The 20,596-nt window shown below is 33.4% G+C and overlaps 3 protein-coding genes across 3 annotated transcripts; all 3 read right to left on the minus strand.

The window, feature by feature from the left end:
• Positions 1-1,792: 1,792 nt before the first annotated feature.
• On the minus strand, positions 1,793-2,862 carry LOC106757201 (60S ribosomal protein L21-2). Its single transcript, XM_014639819.2, has 2 exons — positions 2,549-2,862; positions 1,793-2,198 (listed from the first exon to the last, which is right to left on the minus strand). The coding sequence occupies exons 1-2, from the start codon at positions 2,783-2,785 to the stop codon at positions 1,941-1,943; spliced, it is 495 nt and encodes a 164-aa protein (XP_014495305.1). The 5' UTR covers positions 2,786-2,862; the 3' UTR covers positions 1,793-1,940.
• Positions 2,863-5,654: 2,792 nt separating this feature from the next.
• On the minus strand, positions 5,655-15,553 carry LOC106757685 (sister-chromatid cohesion protein 3). The gene is made up of 22 exons (XM_014640432.2): positions 15,253-15,553; positions 14,950-15,145; positions 14,585-14,697; positions 14,295-14,387; positions 13,927-14,090; positions 13,609-13,845; positions 13,345-13,489; positions 13,061-13,239; positions 12,802-12,947; positions 12,587-12,714; positions 11,822-11,995; positions 11,245-11,406; positions 10,969-11,169; positions 10,740-10,880; positions 10,452-10,655; positions 10,207-10,351; positions 9,911-10,017; positions 9,658-9,795; positions 8,761-9,023; positions 8,551-8,675; positions 6,458-6,760; positions 5,655-5,937 (listed from the first exon to the last, which is right to left on the minus strand). The coding sequence occupies exons 1-22, from the start codon at positions 15,298-15,300 to the stop codon at positions 5,924-5,926; spliced, it is 3,426 nt and encodes a 1,141-aa protein (XP_014495918.1). The 5' UTR covers positions 15,301-15,553; the 3' UTR covers positions 5,655-5,923.
• A 1,023-nt stretch (positions 15,554-16,576) lies between these two features.
• LOC106756704 (NPL4-like protein 1) lies at positions 16,577-20,142 on the minus strand. The gene is made up of 2 exons (XM_014639239.2): positions 18,951-20,142; positions 16,577-17,138 (listed from the first exon to the last, which is right to left on the minus strand). The coding sequence occupies exons 1-2, from the start codon at positions 19,932-19,934 to the stop codon at positions 16,884-16,886; spliced, it is 1,239 nt and encodes a 412-aa protein (XP_014494725.1). The 5' UTR covers positions 19,935-20,142; the 3' UTR covers positions 16,577-16,883.
• Positions 20,143-20,596: the final 454 nt, after the last annotated feature.

Genomic DNA, 20,596 nt, shown 5'->3' on the forward strand with positions numbered 1-20,596 from the left:
GGACTTCAAATGAACTTGCGATACACTTATCTCTTATCTCAGATTTATAATCTAATTCAATCCCAAATTCTTTTTGGTTTAACTTAAATTCCTTTTCACAATTCCCTAATTTTATATTATTACATTTTATATAAAATTTGTTTTTAACAAATTACGAAAATGCCACGTTGTACCTTCAAAACATTTAAATAATTTAACACATCATTTCATTACCTGTGCAGAAATTAACAGGAACTCAATTGTTTCAAATTAACACTTAGACTCAATTGGAAAACTTTGAAAGAAGCACATCAAATTGAAAAATATCTGAAATCAAAATCAAATTCCAACTTTTTCATTTTGAAGTCGCAGTATCAATTACAATTAATATGCTCTTTTAGTTGTTAGTTTTTTTAAAATATAAATGAAATAACTGATGAAATTTGGTAGAAAAAAAGAAGTAAAACCAATAATACAATGACATTTCGTTCGAATTAAAATTTGAATTGTTTCAAAGTATTTTTTATTCAATATTAACTAGAAAATGAGTCTAACATGTAAAATAAATAAACTATATCAACTAATTCTCAGAGAAAAATATATTTATGATTGTGTTGCATGTTAACGAAAATATTGTTTACCACTCCCACTCCCACATTAAAACGAAAACAATAAACACACTAAAACCAAAACAATAAATAAATAGTCACTTAATTTACAACTCGCAGTTATCTAGAACACCATGTGTTTCTCTACCTAGAGAAATAAACTAAACACGGAGGTTGAAGATCGAAAAACAGAGATGATATGAAATTGATATGGTAAGAGAAGGAAGCTAGGGAAAAATATGGTATTTCATCTCCCAACATGCCTGAAGGCGTTGCTTCAATATTTCTTACAACCAGCAACGACTACGAAGTGCGCAAGGATGATTGATATGATTAATATTTAGCAAAATTCTAAAGTACTCAATAATAATCTTTTAAGCGAAATCATAATCGAGTTATTTCAGGACAGTAGAAGTTATCAAGCATATATGTTACCAAACACTCGGAAATTAGAGTAGTTGTGCCTATCAAAATCAACAAAACTCATCTCTTAAAAGTAATATAGCATGCATTATATTAGCTCATTTAATACTTAAAATTAAATTTTCTTCGATCAAGCAACATTTCACACTTATGTGCTTAAAATAAATACACCAAAAATGAACTTATACAAACTGAATTTAAGACATAAACTGCACAATACCGCATATTGAACAGAAGAAGGGCCATAGGGTTTAGTCTTCAAAGGAGTTTGAAAGAGATCACACAATGCCATCTAGTAGTGATCAAACACAACTAGAATATTTGACACAATTTCTACCCAAAATACATGTACAAAAAAAAATTGAAGCATGAGAACAGCCATTTGATTAAGGGTCAACCAGTCTATACTCTAAATCAAACTACCATAATGGCAATCGAAAAACCAATCTCGAGGTTTCTTAGATAAAGATTCGTTTTGGGATAACTAAATATACCATATTATAAAACAAATCATACAATCAAGAGCTGTCTAAATGATTTCTCTGGCATCAAACTCTATTAACACTGTGCCAGAAGCTTGGTCAAAATCACAGTTCAGAGCACAGATATTTACCAAAAAAATGTTTCTTGTATTCAATCACTTTCGACCATTTATCCGGGCTCCTGAACAATAATATAATGGAAATGACATTTTAAAAAAAAAAACTCAAACCGCTTATAAATCATCCATAGCAAATCAAATATAGCCATTGCTAATCATGATGAACATTATACGCAAATCATAGGATGTAAAGCTCATTAAATACCGAATAAAATAGAACACATAATTGTATTTGGAGAATCAAACCATCAAAATTGTTTACAACTGGCCTTAGAACGAGTAATCCAAAACTAAAAACCAACTGGCAAACCAACAAACAGTAAAAATTACTAATATCCTCCTTTAAGATCATTAACCACGTCATAAGGAATGGGAGTGACAGTTTCTAGTGTAGCTCCTTCCACCATGAAACCTGGTTTGGGGCCCTCGGGTTGTCTCTTCGTGCTAATTTTCTCCCCCTTTGCCTTAGCATCCGCCTTTAGTTGATCATTCTTGATCTTCCTCAAACGGAACTCCTCAGTGCACCTTGAAGGCATCACATGCTCAACACGCACATGAATCCTCTTTCTAATAATTCTGTTCCCCACCTGAACAAAACAAACTCCTTATATAACAAGAAATCCCCTATTCCCCTATTTCAAAAGGCATACCCACGAGTTCAGAACAAAAACCTTACAAACTAAAATTAATTTCCTAGGAAGAAATCAAACAAATAAAACAACATCAGAACACACCAATAGACCAAAAGTAACGCGTTGAAGGCACAAAATACGAATTAGAGAACACAGATGTAAACCTTGAAACTAAAATCAACAACGCATGGAAAACAAAGAATTGACACTCCATGCATTAATACGACGAATAATATTAAATAGACAACATGACAAATCCAGAAGAAAAGCAATAACGGCGTTATGGTTTCCGGGAAAGTGAATACCTGTTTGTTAACCTCGACACCAATGGCGCGTTTGGTGACGTTCCAAACACGACCGGTGCGGCCATGGTAGAACTTGTGAGGCATACCCTTGTGGACGGCGCCGTTAACCTTGATGTCAACGTAATCGCCGATGTGGTAAGTTCGAAGATAAGTTGTGAGGGCGATGGTTCCCTTCTTCCTGAAGGGACGAGAGAACGAATCTCTCGTGCGAGATCTCAAACCGTGACCAGCCGGCATTGCTCCTCACCTAGGGTTTCTCTCTCACTCTCTGCGCTGAGCTTTGGGATAGAAGGAGCTATCAGTCTTAATAAACCATCTTTACATTTTGTTATATACTGGAGCAGATCACTAGGGTTTTGGATATGTCCAACGGGCTTTTATTTGGGCTTTTATCAATGGGCTAACTGGTATATCTCAGACCCAAAAGACCTACAATTCTTTAATTATACTCCCATTTTTTTAAAAAAATTATAAAGGAGTGCCTTAACTATAAGTATGTTTATTTTTCAAATAGTGGAGTATTCTAATAAGATTTTTTGCTCCTTTTTAGTTTTTTTTTTTTTCCATGTTAGCTCTTAAGATTAAATAAAATACACGATTTAGGTAGTGAAATATTTTTTACTTCAAAGATATTAGATTTGGTTTTAGAAAAATAATTTTAATTGTGGTTAGCTAAGAAATATGTTACTTATATTATTTTTGTTTCAATTTTTTTCAAAGTGATTTTTTTAATGTTCGAAGTTTATCTTTAATTTAAATAAAGATAATACTGAATAGGACCAAAAACTATGAAATTGAGTTTGGTAGAAGCCCATCAAAATTTCGATAATTGTGAATTTAAGCTTAGTAATGATTTTATCATGGCGTTCCTATGTATCAAATCCGACAGTCTAAATTCGTACTTTAAGAAACACACCCAAATGACAACAATAATATTATGAATATTTTCTCCACCACAAGGCACCATTAACTCTTACAATAATATAACATTCATAGTCTTAGTTATTAAATGATTAGAAATGTCTTCTTTAATCAAAATAATCTTCTTGTTACAACTGAATATATATCTAAAATTAATAAACACACTAAAATATATGAATATAATTATAACTGAGAGATTAATGTGAGAAATACATGATCAATACTATCTTCTTTTTCTCTCTGATTTAACCACTTTTACAATGGACGAAGTCATAAAAAAAAAGAGAGAGAATAAGAATGAATAGTTCAATGTTAAAACATGTTATTTTTGTTCTATAATACTGGACAAAAGTATATAAAAAATGTATATATACGAATTAATCGTTCAATGTTGAAAAAAAATACAGTTTTTGTTTTTTAAATTATTGAGCACACAGCCAATAACTAGGTACTTATTGGTTTTGAAGATGCTTGATTGAAGCTCAAATCAATTTAGTTAGTAAAATTAATAGTGGACTTTAAGCATAACTCAATCCCACAAAATAGTTTATAGGATGAGGTTTGCATCTTACACTGAATTGGTCTTATCCTTAGTTAATGTAAAAATTTTAACAATTACCTATTGAAAAAAAAAAATTATTGATTTGATCTAGCTATTTTTATTTTAAATTATAGTCTTTTGTACGATAGAAGTATAAGTTTTTAATCCATACACATATACATCTAGTATTCGATCCTAAGATAACACACCATATAAGATTTTTTTAATGTAAAAAGAGGTAGTATATCCTTATTTGATTATTTTGAATTGATAAAAAAATATTTCACATATAAAAAATAAAACTTCACATATATATAATACCTATTTCAAGCTTATAATTTCTATAATATTAAAATTGTAAATATGAATTGGTATTTGTAATTTTTAAATTAGTTGAAAGAGTTTAAAAAAAAAGTATCCTCATTTTTTAGCTTATTTTTTTTTAAAAAAAATTATAAACGAGCTAACAAATGAAAATACATCATTTTAAATCATTTCAAATATTAAATTTTTAAAATTATAAATGTAATTTTATATTTTACATTTTTAATAATTTTAAAAAAATATAAGTTTAAAGTAGGTATTTTTTAAAATTTAAAGTAAATAATAAAATTAATTTGAATATATAAATTCTAAAAATATATTTTAACATGTATATATAAGCTTTAATTAAACTTAATTACATTTTTGATGTTAAAGAGATAATATTACGTTGTGAGGTAACATTGATATGATATTAAAAATGTAACATGACATAAACCTAACACTCGAGAAAACACTTAAAAAATATCAAAACAATAAATTAAGAAAATTCAAAATATTATGAACGTGATATATACAAATACGACTTAAATTGATTTAAAGAAAGAAGAGACTTAATTGAAAAAAGAAAATAAAGAGACCAAATTGTATACTACGAACAAACAAAAAAATATTTTAGTCTAAAATTAAATTAATTCTTCTTAATTATAAATATACCACTCTACTTTTTTCTGTTTTTTTTTCAAAAAAATTTATTATTTTTATTTCAAAGTCTAACACTGTATTTTATATACTTAATTTAGAATTCAACAATAAATTTTTGAGAAATCTATAACAAAATGTAACATCACAGATAAATAAAAAAAAAATCCACGTTCTTTCTATCAGGCCAACTGTCTAGTTTTTCATTTAAAAAAAAATACTATTATTTCAGTTTTAAGAATTATAAAAAATGTATTTAAGAAAGGTAATTTGCCAGGCTATTACGGCCAGGTCTATTCATAATCTCAAACATTTGAATGTTTTCGTTGTATGAATTAAGAATATAAAAAGGTTGAACCTAACCAGTCTGAAATCTGAGTTTGAAATGTAAAAAGAATAAAAAGAACCTCAAGTTGCCTTGTGTATTTAAACGTATAAACTTGATTTAAACAAAAATTACCATACTTAAATGATTGCTTACTTTCCTCCTTCTTTTCATGAGTTAAATCTGGTTCATTATTTTAATATTTAATGAAAATTTTCCAATTATAAAGTAAAATAATAAAAAATAACTTTTTTAAGTACAAACCAAGTAATTTTAAAATTCAAACTATTTCAATTCACAATAAAACAACCAACTAATTTTAGTATTCACAATAAAATTCATTTCATTCTATGATCTATTTTTGAAGTCATAATTTCAAGTATATGATAATCGGCACTGAATCAAACAACATGTTGACCAGCCAACTCTTCCAGTTCAAATTGGCCAGGGAACTATACTGAATTTATTTTCAGCAGTAAGGCCGACAACCTTGATTAGAACAAGAAACATCTATATATACATTCAGCAAGTTGAATTACAAACAGCTACTCCTAATCTTACAAGTGTAATAGTTAGTGTCAAAAGCAATTGCCAACATACAATTTAAAACTACAACTGTGGAAGACTAGCTTGATGCCCCTGCACAATGAAAGACAAAGGGACTCGAGTTAAACCAAGCGTTCACCATATATATATATATATATATATATATATATATATATATATATATATATATATATATATATATATATATATATATATATATATTTATTAACAGGAGGCAACAATAACCAGAAAAAATATAAATATCAAAGCAGTTCAACATAACAGCTACAACCAATTATCTTTTGTTTCCGAAAAGAAATTCAAAGCCTGTAAAATTTCCATAGAAATTGCAGCCTCGATCAGAAAAGCTCAAGACAAGATTGAATTACAAATGGAGCAGCAACGCACGAGATAAGCATATGCCTCCGCGCAATGACTTTATAAATTTAAATAGGAGAAAATATCAATTATCAAACAAGCACTTCATTATCTAGGCTGGAAAAGCAAAATTCAATTCCGAAGTCAGACGTGCAAATTTGTTTTAAAATGCTGTATTTTTATCTTTTATTCATCGCTAGCAGCACGACAACCTTGATTTGCTAATGCACGATACCTGATGTTCTCGAAGCAGATAAATTATCTGTAGGTCTACTAGAATTCCCTGTCTGAGCTTTGCTTTCCTCCCTTGAAACTCCAAGTGACCTAAGCTTGGATGATGATCTGATTGAATTTATCAGGGGAGCATCTTCATCCTCCTCCTCCTGTCTTCTCCCTTCGTCTTGTGCATCTTGTTCATATGCACTGATGGAATCCTCATCTTCGCTTGAACTTTGGTCATCAAAAAGCTTCTTTCCTGGTATGTTTTGCCTCTTTCGTGGCCGGCCCCTACGCCTAACAGAAACCCCTTCTTTTTCATCTGAAAAATTAACCAATTTGTGCCCAAAAGAGTTAATTAAAAGCATTCCAAGGACTGGTAAAAGATGATTATTTCACAAAAAATAGCCTTTACGAACCAAACATACTGTATATAGCCATCATTGTAATCTTAAGTACATCATGTAGCACACAGAAAAAAGGGAGAAGATATTTGATGTCATAAAAATATTACCAAAATTGTGAAAAATATAAAATCGTAGCAAGGTGGGATGCTAAAGGAAAATTTTTCATTTCATATGTTGTGCTCGTGCAGGCGGGCAACTCAAAAGTATTACGACTACCACTGAATGAAGCACATTTTAGACACAAGCAATTGTCTAGTCATGGAAACTGAAACACAAGTACAAAACCCGAGAACTAGAGCCGAAAAGAAATGAATATGTAAAAGAACTACGAATTTACAATTGCAACTGCAGTGTTTTGAAATTAGCGGCATATTTACCAAATGCATACAATCATATCTGAGCACATTAATAAGGTCATACCCACTACCTGCACATGATCAATTTCACTGCCACTATGCTACAACAGTGGCAAAGTTATCACTAAACATCTAACCGTAACTGAACACATTAATGAGGTCATACCCACCACCTGCACCGCCCACGATCAATTTCACTGCCAGTATGCTACAACAGTGGCAAAGTCATCATTAAACATCTAATAGCAACTTAACTTTGATTTATTCTCACGCTATAGCCCCAACCTAATTTGATTATATAGAATCCCAAGTACCTAAGTTAGCAGCTATTTTATTTGCTTCAGAAATAAAATTATACCTAACGAATATATCTGAGTTTCTTGGTCGTATCACTTTTCAGTAAAGAATATCTTTTATACAGGGTCCTTCCTAACCAGCGCGTGTTATCAATCATGCCATTAAGTTGTTACGAACAGTAGAAAGGAAAGAAAGAGTTTTTTTTTTTTTTTTTTTTTTTTTTTTTTTGAAAATTGAGCAATTTGATTGAGTTGATAAGAGATCAATTATTTGTATAGTTAATACTCATTATACCCTGTCACCTTATGCAATACAAACCAAACAGGGAAAAATAGTAATTTATTTTTAAAGTGTTTTTGCCTATCGTCTTCAATTATTTTTCATCCTCTTCACCAAACTACCAAATCCACTTACCCTTCTCTCCATCTTCATCCATCCCCCCACCAAAAAGGGCCTCAAAGTAAAATTAAAAATACCATTCTCATCACAAGTCTATTTTTACTAATATGCATCTACAATGCATTGAAACCTACAACCTAACTCATGGGTCAAGCCATTCACCAATTTTGGACTTTACCACCATATCTTATATAATACACTCATTCTATATTGGAACAAAAAATCCATCTGAGGGGATATATTTCACATGAACAAAATATACGCTAATGAAAAGCTAACAAAAAATTGCATTGCACCACATAAAATGAGACCACAAGTGTTTATAGAGAGAAATGTAAAAAAGACAAGAATAACAACCAAAAGAAGAATCAATAAAAGGTAAATGACAAAGTCAGGAAAGCCCAGCCAAGCATATTGTATCCAGAATGAACTTACAAACAACAATTAGTTAATCAAGTCGAAACTGGAAAAAAGAATTTGGCAAATGTTATTCACTAGTTACATATTGGCTTGAATTTTCCAAAATTTGCAAAATAAATAATCACTATTTCATATAATATGTTTCAGTCAGATAAAAGCCACAATTGCTTAAAGACGGAAAGTATTTGGCTGTGGTACATACCTAAGAATGAAAAAAAAAATGTATAAATTACCTTGAAATCCCTCATTCTTTGCACATTTTTCTCGTAAGTAGGCAATAAATGTGTGGAAGGGACGCCATCCACTGGGATTTTCCTCTGTATTGACATTTTGTGCTCTTTGTTGAACATCATTCAATCTATTTCATAAAGAATACGAATCAAAATGTATATTACTACAAATAGTTATAAATAACACCAAGCACATGAGAAACAGACTCTTACATTTCATTTAAATCTGGTGCAGGGAGTTTTGGCAAAAAATGAAGCACTCCCTCTTCAAGAAATGACAATTGTTTTGGGGCATTAATAAAAGCATATTCAATGCCATCCCTAACGACTTTTAAAATTTCAGGCCTGTATTTCATCCGGGCAGCACCAATAAATGTTCCAGAAAGCCTAGCAGCCAGATCTTTACATCCTAAAGAATTGTTTTCGGAAGAACCATTTTCACTACCAGAGATATTGACCAGAAGGCGATGGTATGCCTGCCAAATAAATTGATGACTTACAAAAGAACCATAAAAGATGGGGCGGGAGGGTGAAATATAAATATGGTGTTCTTCCTGAGGAAAAGGATGGTGGAAACTAGACCCTCATTTCCAACCAGTGCAAACTATAATTCCAGAAAGAATGGCAAAGACAAGCTCAGTTGAACCACTTCTTCCAGGAAAGAAGTGAGTCCTATGTTCAGCTATGCAAAACATTGGGCCCAAGCTTAAATTGAAAAATTAGAGAGTTTGAAATGGGAAGCACTCCGAAACATAATATTCATTTTGTTTCTTAGGTATAGTACCGTTCCTTTCTATTAAGATAACGAATCTTCTTAGCAATTAGAGGCAAATATTTACTTATATATCTTACTTTAAATATAAAATATTGCAAGTAACTTTTGTATTCAGATTTCAAGTAAATAGGAGTGTCATCACAAGAATAATATGAGTTCATGTCAATTTGTGTTGACCAAGAATACACACTCATGAAATACTTTTACATTTAGATTTAAAGTAAACAGGACACATGGCAAAAATTGGACTGTTTATCACTGCTAAAATAGAACTTGTAAAGACAAAAGAAAATCCAAATATATCTACCATTTAGGAAATGCTCCAAAAGACTAACCTTTTTAAGCGCTTCCAGAAAAATGAAAGCCAAATCAACATCCTTTTTCTTCAAAACTGTGATCAGATGCTTTACAATTTCAGTCACACTAGTCCCATGCATCACAAAATGAGAAATAATCTCAGAAGCAAGATCCTCCTACATCAGGAATAGTCAAATTTTGACATCAAGACATTTCACAAGCAACATAAACATTTTTCCCAATAAAAAGAAGAAATAGTCATAACTTTACATAAACAAAATAACAATCCACCTTTGGAACAACATCATTTGCAATCAGCTTTGCAGCAGCAATCATCACAGCATCTCTATTTGTCTCCACAGCATACTCTTTATTAACATCTTCATCTTCTGCCTCATCTAAAAATTGATTGGCAAGTGAAAGAGACATCTATCACTAAATCAATAAAACCAATTATATAAGCAATGCATTCTTCAAGTGCCAAGTTCAAACTACAGACAGTACACAAAAAAAAATTGTGTAGTTTCAGTTTAATTACAAAATAGAATGAATCTCAGTACTAGTCCATCACATCAGTCCATGTTCACCTGAAATATTAAGCTGTTGTTGACAAAGTTCCCAAAACTTCCGAAGCATAATTGCATCTGGCTGATATCCGAGTGCTTCGAGTTGTGTCTTTCTGAAATTTGATGTTCTAAATAAGAACCATGTTTCTGCAAGTATGGTGCATACCTTTGGGAATAAAATATTCATCAGATCAAATCAAGAGAATGGAGACATGATGTATTTATATTCAACAAAGAAAAAAGCAGACAAATGGGAGCCTTCTTACTCTGCAAGCAAGTTCACTTCCAGGTTTACCCCCTTCCTTGTTGTCAGCAGCCAAGTTAAGAAAGTACTCAAGTTCTTGTAACAAGGTATCACGCTTAGACAAAAGAGAAGTTAAGGATGCGCCAGAAACAGCTTCTTCATTTGCTATAGACTGTAGACTCCAAGCCAGATGCAAATACATGTTCAGAAGCAGGAAACCAACAACCTGAATGTGAATAAGCAGAAAATTAATAATTGAACACAAGTAATTATGTTACAAAATAATAACCCGTTGTGAGAAACCACTTACCTCATCCTCCATATTATTCCTAGAACCACGTAGCACACTGACAATGTCTTCATACAGGCTATCAATAGGCACGTATCTTTTCAGTTGCAGTTCATACAACCTCTTCAAGTTTACAAGAAGAGAATATTCATCACCACCATCCTGCAGTGTCATCTCACTATATGTTAAGTTTCTCCGACAAGAAGCTAAAGTAACAAAAGTTATGAAATTTGAATTGCATAGAACATACCACTACTTCCTTAATAGCAGATTTCAGCTTAGCAACAATTTCATCTTCAAGTTCCTTTAATTTAATACGAGCAAAATCTTGCAATTCACCTTGACTTTCCATGCAACAAAAATCAATTGCCTTCACACAAGCCCTAAGAGGATCCTTGTCACCATGCTTAAAAAATGTGTCTTTCACGAGCTGCAGTAAGTTTTTGAAATTCTGAAAAGCAAGCACTAATCAGGTTTTTCAGAAACAACATAGAAAATCTGAAATGACACAGAAAAATTCACCTACCAGTTCCTGCCTCTTCAAGGAATAATATTCAAGGTTCATATGCAAAACAATCTCAACCAGTGATGACACTTTTGCTTTATCTGAAATGTACTTTCTCAAGAGTAATGGGTATGTCTTCATCATAGCAACAGTTATTTCTTGTTTGTTATTTTCAAACACATCCTGTCATTAATTGGAGGAAAGAAATTAGGGGCTGTCACAATGAATAATAAAACAAACCTTCCATCACAATGAATGTTTTCAAATAGTACTCGGTTGTTACTGATTGGGTATCGAACAAATGCATTCTTAGGCAACGAAAATAATTTAATGCAATGAATTCCTGAAGCAATCAAATATTTACACTTCAAAAACAGAATAAAAAATCCAAAATAAATTAGAAATGACAATAAGAATAAATTATATATACTGTACATGAAAGCATGGATTGCTAAATTATGTCAAAATAAACATTAACCATCATGTGCAACATACACATCAAAGATCAGTATAAAAAAATCATTGGGTGTAGGAGTTAATAAAAACAAATACGTCATATTTGGATTTAAAAAGTTTAAAAGGCCAAGATGACACAAACCTTTTGGGCTTTGCTGTAGTATGGTTTTCTGTTATCCGTAACAGGGACAATCCTCTCTCCAACAGCTTTCTTCACAGACGCACACAGGAGCCGCACCAAGTTTGTTGCATCACTGTCAGATAGCTCTACTGATGGATTTTCATCAAGCAGCATTGTTATGATGCACTTCCAATCCTGCAAACAAAATATCAAGTACCATCAAGAAACCACTAAACAGTACAACACTAACTATGACCCGAACAATTTTAGGTGCACCATTGACATAATATCCAGAGGTCAGCAACTCCTGAACATACAGAGGATGTGCAAAAAGTATACATCGTACAAAAACTCAGAAGAGTGAGATCATACCCAGGAATTCAGATTTGTACTCAATCTACATTTGTGGAATCTTTAAAACGTAGCAAGAATTCATTAGGAAGATATATGTAACAAATTCATTACGAATGTTGCAGCACTGCTTAATTAACAAAAGTTCCAGGTAAGGCATGTCCTAGTAAGGATTGGAATATTCTAGAATTTTTTACCAAAGAGCAACATGCCTAAGCAAGGCGGGAACTCTAGAATTTGTTACCTATTATAAGAATGCAATACTCTAAAATATTTTTATCCTTCTACCCCATCCCTTGCATTTACCTACAACAAAGCGCATCCTAGCCAGGATTGGAATATTATGCGTGAGTAAGGAGTTAAACACGTGATGGTCAAAAGGAGGGGGCATCACTTTATTCAATATTTTTCCTAGTATTAACAGGGCTTACATACCTTTATAGCAGCCATGTATTCCCACACATCATCAATTACGTAAATACTCAAAATTGGATCTTGAGGGAACTCCTCCAAAATTCGCAACATTCTCTTTATATGGACCTCAGAGTTATTGAAAGTTTCATCTGTAAAAAAAAAAAATTGTCTCATCACAATTTGTAAAAATAATGAAATTCAATACAAAAGTAAAAATATATGGATTGACATAAGACCTTTTGATCCTGATTGGAAGGTGTTAAATTTTTGAGCAATTAAGTGATCATACACTAATGCTCCTATTGCATGCCTGATTTCTGGGGGATCATCAATCAACAAATCATACAAAGGACCCAAGTCATCTTCAGGAATAAGTTGATGTCTGCAGTAAACCAAAGATACAATTGATTCAATTAACAATTTACAATCTATTGCATCAAAACTCATAAGTAAACAGTTAATATATATCAATTGAAAAAGGTTTGAAATTCAGACCTTAGTAGTTGCTTAACAAGACCTATGGCATGAACAGCCACAGAAACATCAATGTCATCAGCCAGCTCAATCATCCTGCCCGAAAATCTTTCAGTAAATAAGCTAAGGGTTGGTACATTATCATCCACCTCATAGAGATTTTGCAGAGCGTTTATAGAAGACTTTCTTACACCAGCATTCTACAAATTCGAGGGTGGGAGAAAAAGTTACAGCAAGACAGTAAGTTGTGCAGTACATGAACAATTAAATGCTGCATGATAAGAACATAAAAATATGTTCAATACTTTGTCATTCAGAGTCCATCCAAGATATTTCAAGTACAAATCCTGCAGAAAAAGTGATGGATATGAAAGGATCCATGCACCCAATGATTCAATGCATGCCATTCTAATACTCGGGTCAATGTCTCTGTAGCGGTGCACAAATAACCTTCAAAAAAACATTAAATGGGCAGGTTAGATCTACAGCCAAAACAAATTCAATACTGGTGGTAAAATGTTGCTTTCTTTCCTTTAAATAATAACAATCTTAGTTTAGTAAACTCGTACCCAGTAAAAATCTTGCGCATCATCTCCTCCAACAAAGTTATTCTCTCGTGAGTATCAGAAAACCTTTTATTTAGTGACTCCACTCGAGGCCCCTCAGTTCTTTTCTTTTTCTCAGCATCCAACTGTCTACGAGTAGTCTCTCTTTGAGCACCAAGCATATTAGCTATGGTAATGTATGATGAGACCAGCCTAAGACCCATCAATGATGCAACTTGACGGTAAACTCTTGGAGGGGTGCTACATTGGTACAGCAACAGATGAGTCATGGTATATATATATATTTTCATAGAGTCAGAAGTTTGAAGTAAGCTCACTAACCATGACAGTGCAATGATATAGTCCATGCACTTGTCAAATAAAACTTGATCAAACAATGGCCCATGCTGACATTCCCGAACCAAATTATCCCAGAATGACTCTAGATTCTCTTTGAAGTTTTTAATTTCTTTCTTTTTGGAATTCTGATAATCTTCAACTGCACCCTAAAATGTCAAAAGGGGTAACAAAAGAGATGACAAAGGTCCACATCTAACCCATGATTTGAGTATTATGTCACAATAGAGGATGTCACAGACTTGGCAATTGTATACTGTTGGCCTTAACACTGCTTAAAAGTATGTAAATTATAAAAAATAAAATAAGAACAATAAACAAGAAACAAAAATAAAAGGGAACATGTCGTATACCCGTTTAGCACAATTGACCAGAGCAATTACAACTTCATCAACATCAGTCTCATCCACAAGATCACTTTTATCGTAGTACTTGGCTCCGCATGCCTACACTTAAAGATTCACCTTGTTACTGTCCGTAAGCGTTCATAAATCAATAAGGTTATTTACGAACAATGACGATAATAAAGTTTCCAACATATTTTCCAAGTCTACCTTTCACCTTTTATTTATATGAATGAAACTACAGTGTCTAATGCCAGTAGTCCTACATTCTTTGAAACTGCTTGAGAATTTCCTATTACCTCAAACAGCATTGTCAGGAGATCAACCATTGCAGGTTTCGGATCCTTTTCATAGCGCTCAACCCAAAATTTGACCGCATGAGGAATAAATTTGCCATTTCCTTTTATCACCTCTTCAGAAAATCAAACAAAAAAAAATTAGCCCCGGTCCAGTTACTGCACAACAAAATCTACCATGCCAAGTAAAACGACTTACCTAATTACATACACACGGCATTTAAAATCTATTCATAACAAAAAAACTAAGCATAGTTTCTCTAATCACAGTATCAACAAAACGGTGCAGATATCAACTGTGTAAGTTAAAAATTTGAACCCTAGATTTTTTTAGCAGTAAGAAAAGTAGCAGAGAGTGTTCAGTTTACCGATTAGGGTTTGGTCAGAGGGTTTGTGCGCGACACTTGAGGTTCCTTCCGAAGCGCGACCTCGTTTGAATTTGTTGCGCGCTTCGTCGAAATCGTCGGGCGAACTCTCTCGGTACGCGTGTTCGGTGGTCCTGTCGCGGTTCATGGCGTCGCCGTCGTGCTCCTTGGGGAGGTGTTTGGGAGGCCTGCCCCTCTTCTGCTTAATTTGAAACAAGCGAAACAAAATTAGGTCAAATCACAGCACGACTGAGAAGAAAAGAGAAGGAACAGGTAAGTGTGTTAAGTGTGAGATCGGAAACTGACACGAGGGGGTCGATTTGATGCTTCAGAAGGAGGAGCTGGATCTTCCATCTGTTAACGATGCTTCTTCAACAGAGCGAATCAACGATTTCACACTGAGTCCCGGTAGAAGAAGTAGCAGCAACTGGGATGAAGAGTTTTGGCACTGCAAATAATAGTTAAGAAATCTCCCGCCAATTCACAACTATCTACCATCCAAATCCACACCCACCCAAAACCACATGGTGCGTAAAATCCAACCCAACCGAACAATCCGTAGACACGGGTTCGATTAATAATTGAGATTTTTCTGGTGCATGGAAAGAAAAATTGAGTTATTTCAAATTAGTTTCAATTTTACAATTCTAAACTGAATAATATTTTGAATATGTAGAACTTTAATCCATTTCCCTCTAAGAATAATAGTTATTACATGGCATGTTTTTATAATTCTATCCGTTTCATCTTTTTATTTGTTTTTATTTTATTTTATTAGGTTATCCAATTTAAAATAGAACAAATTGATTTTTGCTATACGTAATTCAAATTGAGTCAAATAAATTTTAGAAACAAAATATAAATATGTGATAAATCGATTTGGGATATTACTAATTCTAAATTTATTTTCATCAAAATGTATACGAATATTTTGTTCTCAATTTCATTCGACCTTCAATTGAGAAGTGCAAAGAATGTTTTTAAGTGGTGTTATCTTTATAGTCTTTTTTATGTAAATATAATTTTCAAGCGAGTTGCTTATTTTATACTTTTTGTTTTTTTTAGTTCAAATTATGTTTACGTTTTATTAATTTTTTTATATAGTCCTAACTAATTTTTTTCTTTTCCACATTAGTTAAATTAAGAATATAATTAAAAAGTATGTATCATCTTAAAATCTAAAATATTAAATTGTAAATATGTTAAAAGATCCAAACTTCAAAATGAATAGAGGGAATTAGTGTCATCATTTATGCTTTAAGATTTTGGTGCCTATATTCAATTAGTTTATATTAATTTAAAAAGTCATTAAGATTTCTTTTTGATAAATCAGTCAATGCATAATGTATTTATGTTTTAAAAAAATATATATTTATTGCCTTTTCTTTTTAAAAGTCCTTACAAAAAAAAAACTCTATTATATTTCATTGGATGCAGAAGATACACAGGCATCACATTCCAGTACTTTTTTTGCCTTTAGAAATAGGAAGGTAACGTAGGACAAGACCTTCATGCGTGCCTAGAAACCTTCACGGAGCACAATATTAACGAAATTGCTCATAGATAAGATCGATACCTACTGAACACGCAGTGTATGTGAATAGACATTGTGCAGAAGCCGCGAACACAGTTAAAAACATCGTCTTCATACTATATAATTTGAAACATTATCACCCTTAAAATAGTGATTAATGGTGGTAAGAGTTATATCTAATTAATTTAAACAATATAACAAGTGAACCATATCAGCTCATTTTCAGTAAATCGAGAGATCCGAGATTTTCAGTGGCAATACTACGAAGAAGCAATGTACAAATCTCAAACATAAACATTGTGCGAGTGCTATGGAGCAATATGCACCGTGTTGCTGCAAAGGGCCTGAATGCAGAGTGCATAATTCTCTTGACACCATTTTGCCACAGTTCCTGCATAAAGCATCAAGCGGTACTTGCCATAGACTCAATAAGGATCTGGTAACCTTCTGGAATAGAAGTCTGTGTGTGCACACATGCCGTCAATGCAGGGACATCAGCATTCAAGTCTAAAACCCTTGCCAATACAAGAAGAAGGTGAAAATCAGAAATTCGCTTCACAAATGGAAGACTTTTTGTCCTGTCCAAATGATTCTTCAAAGCCTTCATAGTCATCTGAGTGTTCCGGTTCTCAATGGGAAACGATGAAGAAAGAGGACCCTGCATTTTGGTGACAATACACTGGTAAGTTACTGACGGTTATAATTTACAAATCAAACTATATGATTTTTATGCTTTGAAGAAAAGAATCATTTTTTTATGAAGGCTGAAATTATAGTAACATATACTGAGTTCAAGTCACAGGTATACAAAAAAAAGATTAAAAAACTTGTGTTGACATCTGTATAACATTTTACAGTTTATTACTTCAAATAAAGAGAGAAAAGAAAATATAGTCAATCATTTAGCAATCTGCAGCACATAAATTTGGCTAACCCTGGCTAAAGAGACCATATTTTAGAGCTTAGATTTTTTACCTAAATAGTATTGCTATTATTCTTTTAGCTTAACAGATATTTATTGAGTTAAATTTTTTTGGGTAAGGAATTACTGGATCCTGAAGTTCAAAACAAAAAGGAAAATATGGGCTAGAAGTCAAAAACTACTAAAACTAACTCCTTTAAAAACTCGGGACCAACTGTACTAGAAGCTGCTTATTTTTTTAAGTTCTTTTTGTTAAAAACGTTGATTACAGAAACTCCTTTTCTTAAAATTATAGTTGGTCCATCTTCTCTCCTATAAAGGAAAAAAAAAAGGACCAAAAATAAGCTAGGTCATCAATCATTACCTATCCAATACCTAACAAGTACAGAACGACTATTTAACAAAGAAAGCCTCTGTAGTAGCAATTGATAACTAAGAAATATCATATGATCCTTCCACACTCTTTTCACATTTTAAGTTATTAGAAGACTCCTTAAACCAAAATATATACCTTCCAGATAAATCACGTTCAGGGAATTAACTAGTTTGCAGGAAGAATAATACAGGTGAAATATTTCTTGATTCCCCAAAGAGCTTAAAGACTAGAACAACTAAGTGACATGATTAAAAAAGAACACTGTTTTACATTAAACTAGCGCTTGTTGATCAAATTTTCAGTCATAAAATACAGGGATTATCCGTTTATTACTTCAATACGCTGAAATCTGTTCTCTAAATCTGTGGAAACTTCCAGATCATGTCACACTATCCATCCCCATGGAATCCATGGTACTTTAACTAACTAAACTTGATGTATAGAAGAAGAGAAATTCACTCTGAATCGGGCTTTCTTGATTTTACTACAGTACACTGAATCTAATTAGGCAGATCGTCAAAAGGGTGGAATTAACTTAGGCTGCTGAAACAGCTATTCTCTTCCTTTACTACCATGAATTCATACCCTATACAGTCCAACTGATCCATCCATAAAAATAACCATACCCAACAATAGCGCTGATTAAGCCACTATTTGGTACCAAAATTAAATATCAACGTGAATTGCCTAAAATCAGTATTAAATTGTCAAACGTACTGGATTTGATGGTTACCCCAAATGCTCCAAAAGAAAATAGAAGAATCTGAAATTATTTCCTTTCCATCGATTCCCTCTCCACATCCACCCAAAAAATTTCGATTTTAAAAAATAGGGGTTCATGCAACCCCAATTGTGGCAGAATCAACAGCAATTCTACAGTTTAAAGATTAAAACTGCAAGCACCTCGTGAAAACAAAAAATTTCGATGTTTATCCTAATGGTTATGAGAAAAATAATTAATCTTTAACAAACAGTTGTAAAAGAAAACCAATGGTATCATAGACGACGAAAAACTCTTAGCGGCTGAGCTAAAGTGCAGCCTTAAGGGCAGAACAGAAGACGAGTACAACAGACGTCCACCATAGTTCAGCAAACATGGTAACTCATAATAGAAAATCACAATCACATTGACATGGAACAATCATAAAGAGAATACAAACAAGGAACCATACCTGATGATCTGAGATTTTGACGACAACCAAGAAGAAATCATTGTCAACTTCTTTGGTATCCTTAACCCCAACAACCACATCCTTCTTCATCTTAGACAACTTGGGATCATCGTCCTCCTTTATCTCAGTCTCAAACCACCCTTCCTTGAACAATCTCACGCACACATCACTAATCTGAAACGCTTCAAAATGCACATCCGCACTCATATCATCATTCACCTCAAGCTTAACAACCGCAGTAACCCACTCTTTCAATCCACTCTCAGCATGGTACTCCGCAGCCTGAAGCACCTCCCTATTCGACAAAGTATAGTCCTTCTTGTCCTGGCTTATCGTCTGCGTGAAAATGAACCCTACCCTTCTCATCCCCAATCCCGCCGCAATAGCCTCCACGAGTTTCTCCTCTTCGGGGTCTCTGAAAAACAAGAGATTCTCTTCCGAACCCTGCTGCGGCGGCTCGTAGATGAAGTCCACCTCGACCTTCCCCTCCTCGGAAACAGTGCCGTACATGAAGCCGCCGCGCTTGACCGCGAACGCCAGCGTGTCGTTCACGTAATGCTGGAAGGCGTTGGCGCAGTCGCGGTCGAAGGAGACGAGCTCGCAGTGCGGATTCTCCTGGCGCGTGACGCGCATCTGCTTGGCGATGAGGTCGTCCATGGTCATCTTGCGGCCGAAGGACCCCGCAGGGTTGAAGGCGGGGCCCGCCACGTGGCGCTCGCCTTCGTATGTCAAAAAGACGATTGAGCCGTGGGCGAGGTTGAGAGACGAGAGAGTGAGGTCGGGGTTGGCCATATCGGTGAATCGATGGAGATCTTCACGCGATTTCGCCAATAGAAGGTTCTGGTTGGTGGAGAGGGTTTGGTTGTGAACCGGAATTCTCAATTGGGCTTCGATAATCCGCTTCAGCTCCGACACTGTGGTGGTGTGCGGGTTTTCTACGATTACTCGCTCCAGGCCGTCGCGGCTTCGAAGTCTGAGCATCATGGTGATGAATTGAGGGTTGCTTATGTTTTGGATTTGCGTTTGAATGTGAAATTAGGGTTATATAGAAAATATTTAGGAGTGAAATTGGGGAATAGAATGTGGAATGACTGATGGCTTGTGGAAGTAGAAAAGGTGCAGAGAAGCAAAAGAGGTTTGAGGTGAAGAAGAAGGAGGGTGGTGTGATGATGAGAGTGACAGATAGTAAAACACACATACAGATACATATATATATATATATATAGCCCCACTTCACTCCTATTGGGCCTTCTCTTAGATCCCCAAACTCATATTATTTCATTGATTTTACTGTTTTATTCCGTTACACAAGATTGAAGATTATTTTTTTCCGTATTCTTATTTTTTTAATATTATTCAAATTGATTTTACTGTCCTCATATTTTTTTAATATATATTTTTTGAAGGTGATTTAAAATTTTTATTTATAGTCACTATCTTCAATTAGAAATTTATTTGATTATTTTTTATCTATTAAAAGATTAAACTGTTTAATTAAAAAGATGAAAAAAATTACAATGAAATGTATCTTTTGTCTAGATTAATGATAATTTTGAAAGAAATATACATATTTTAAAAGCAGAAACCTTATTTCAGTCTTTCTGTTTAGTTATTATCCTTTTTATTTAACAGAAACAGTGAAGAGT

This window comes from Vigna radiata, chromosome 3 (genome assembly GCF_000741045.1).
Source record: "Vigna radiata var. radiata cultivar VC1973A chromosome 3, Vradiata_ver6, whole genome shotgun sequence".
Classification (NCBI taxonomy): domain Eukaryota; kingdom Viridiplantae; phylum Streptophyta; class Magnoliopsida; order Fabales; family Fabaceae; genus Vigna; species Vigna radiata.

Excerpts from the sequence above, each read along its gene's own strand:
- LOC106757685 (XM_014640432.2), bottom strand. The coding sequence starts at position 15,300 with ATGGAAGATCCAGCTCCTCCTTCTGAAGCATCAAATCGACCCCCTCGT. Across the intron at positions 14,091-14,294 it reads TGGTCAATTGTGCTAAACGG|GGTGCAGTTGAAGATTATCA; the intron begins GTATACGACATG and ends TTGACATTTTAG. Across the intron at positions 13,490-13,608 it reads ATGCGCAAGATTTTTACTGG|GTTATTTGTGCACCGCTACA; the intron begins GTACGAGTTTAC and ends GTTTTTTTGAAG.
- LOC106756704 (XM_014639239.2), bottom strand. The coding sequence starts at position 19,934 with ATGATGCTCAGACTTCGAAGCCGCGACGGCCTGGAGCGAGTAATCGTA. Across the intron at positions 17,139-18,950 it reads TCAAAATCTCAGATCATCAG|GGTCCTCTTTCTTCATCGTT; the intron begins GTATGGTTCCTT and ends ACCAAAATGCAG.
- LOC106757201 (XM_014639819.2), bottom strand. The coding sequence starts at position 2,785 with ATGCCGGCTGGTCACGGTTTGAGATCTCGCACGAGAGATTCGTTCTCT. Across the intron at positions 2,199-2,548 it reads GTGTCGAGGTTAACAAACAG|GTGGGGAACAGAATTATTAG; the intron begins GTATTCACTTTC and ends TGTTTTGTTCAG.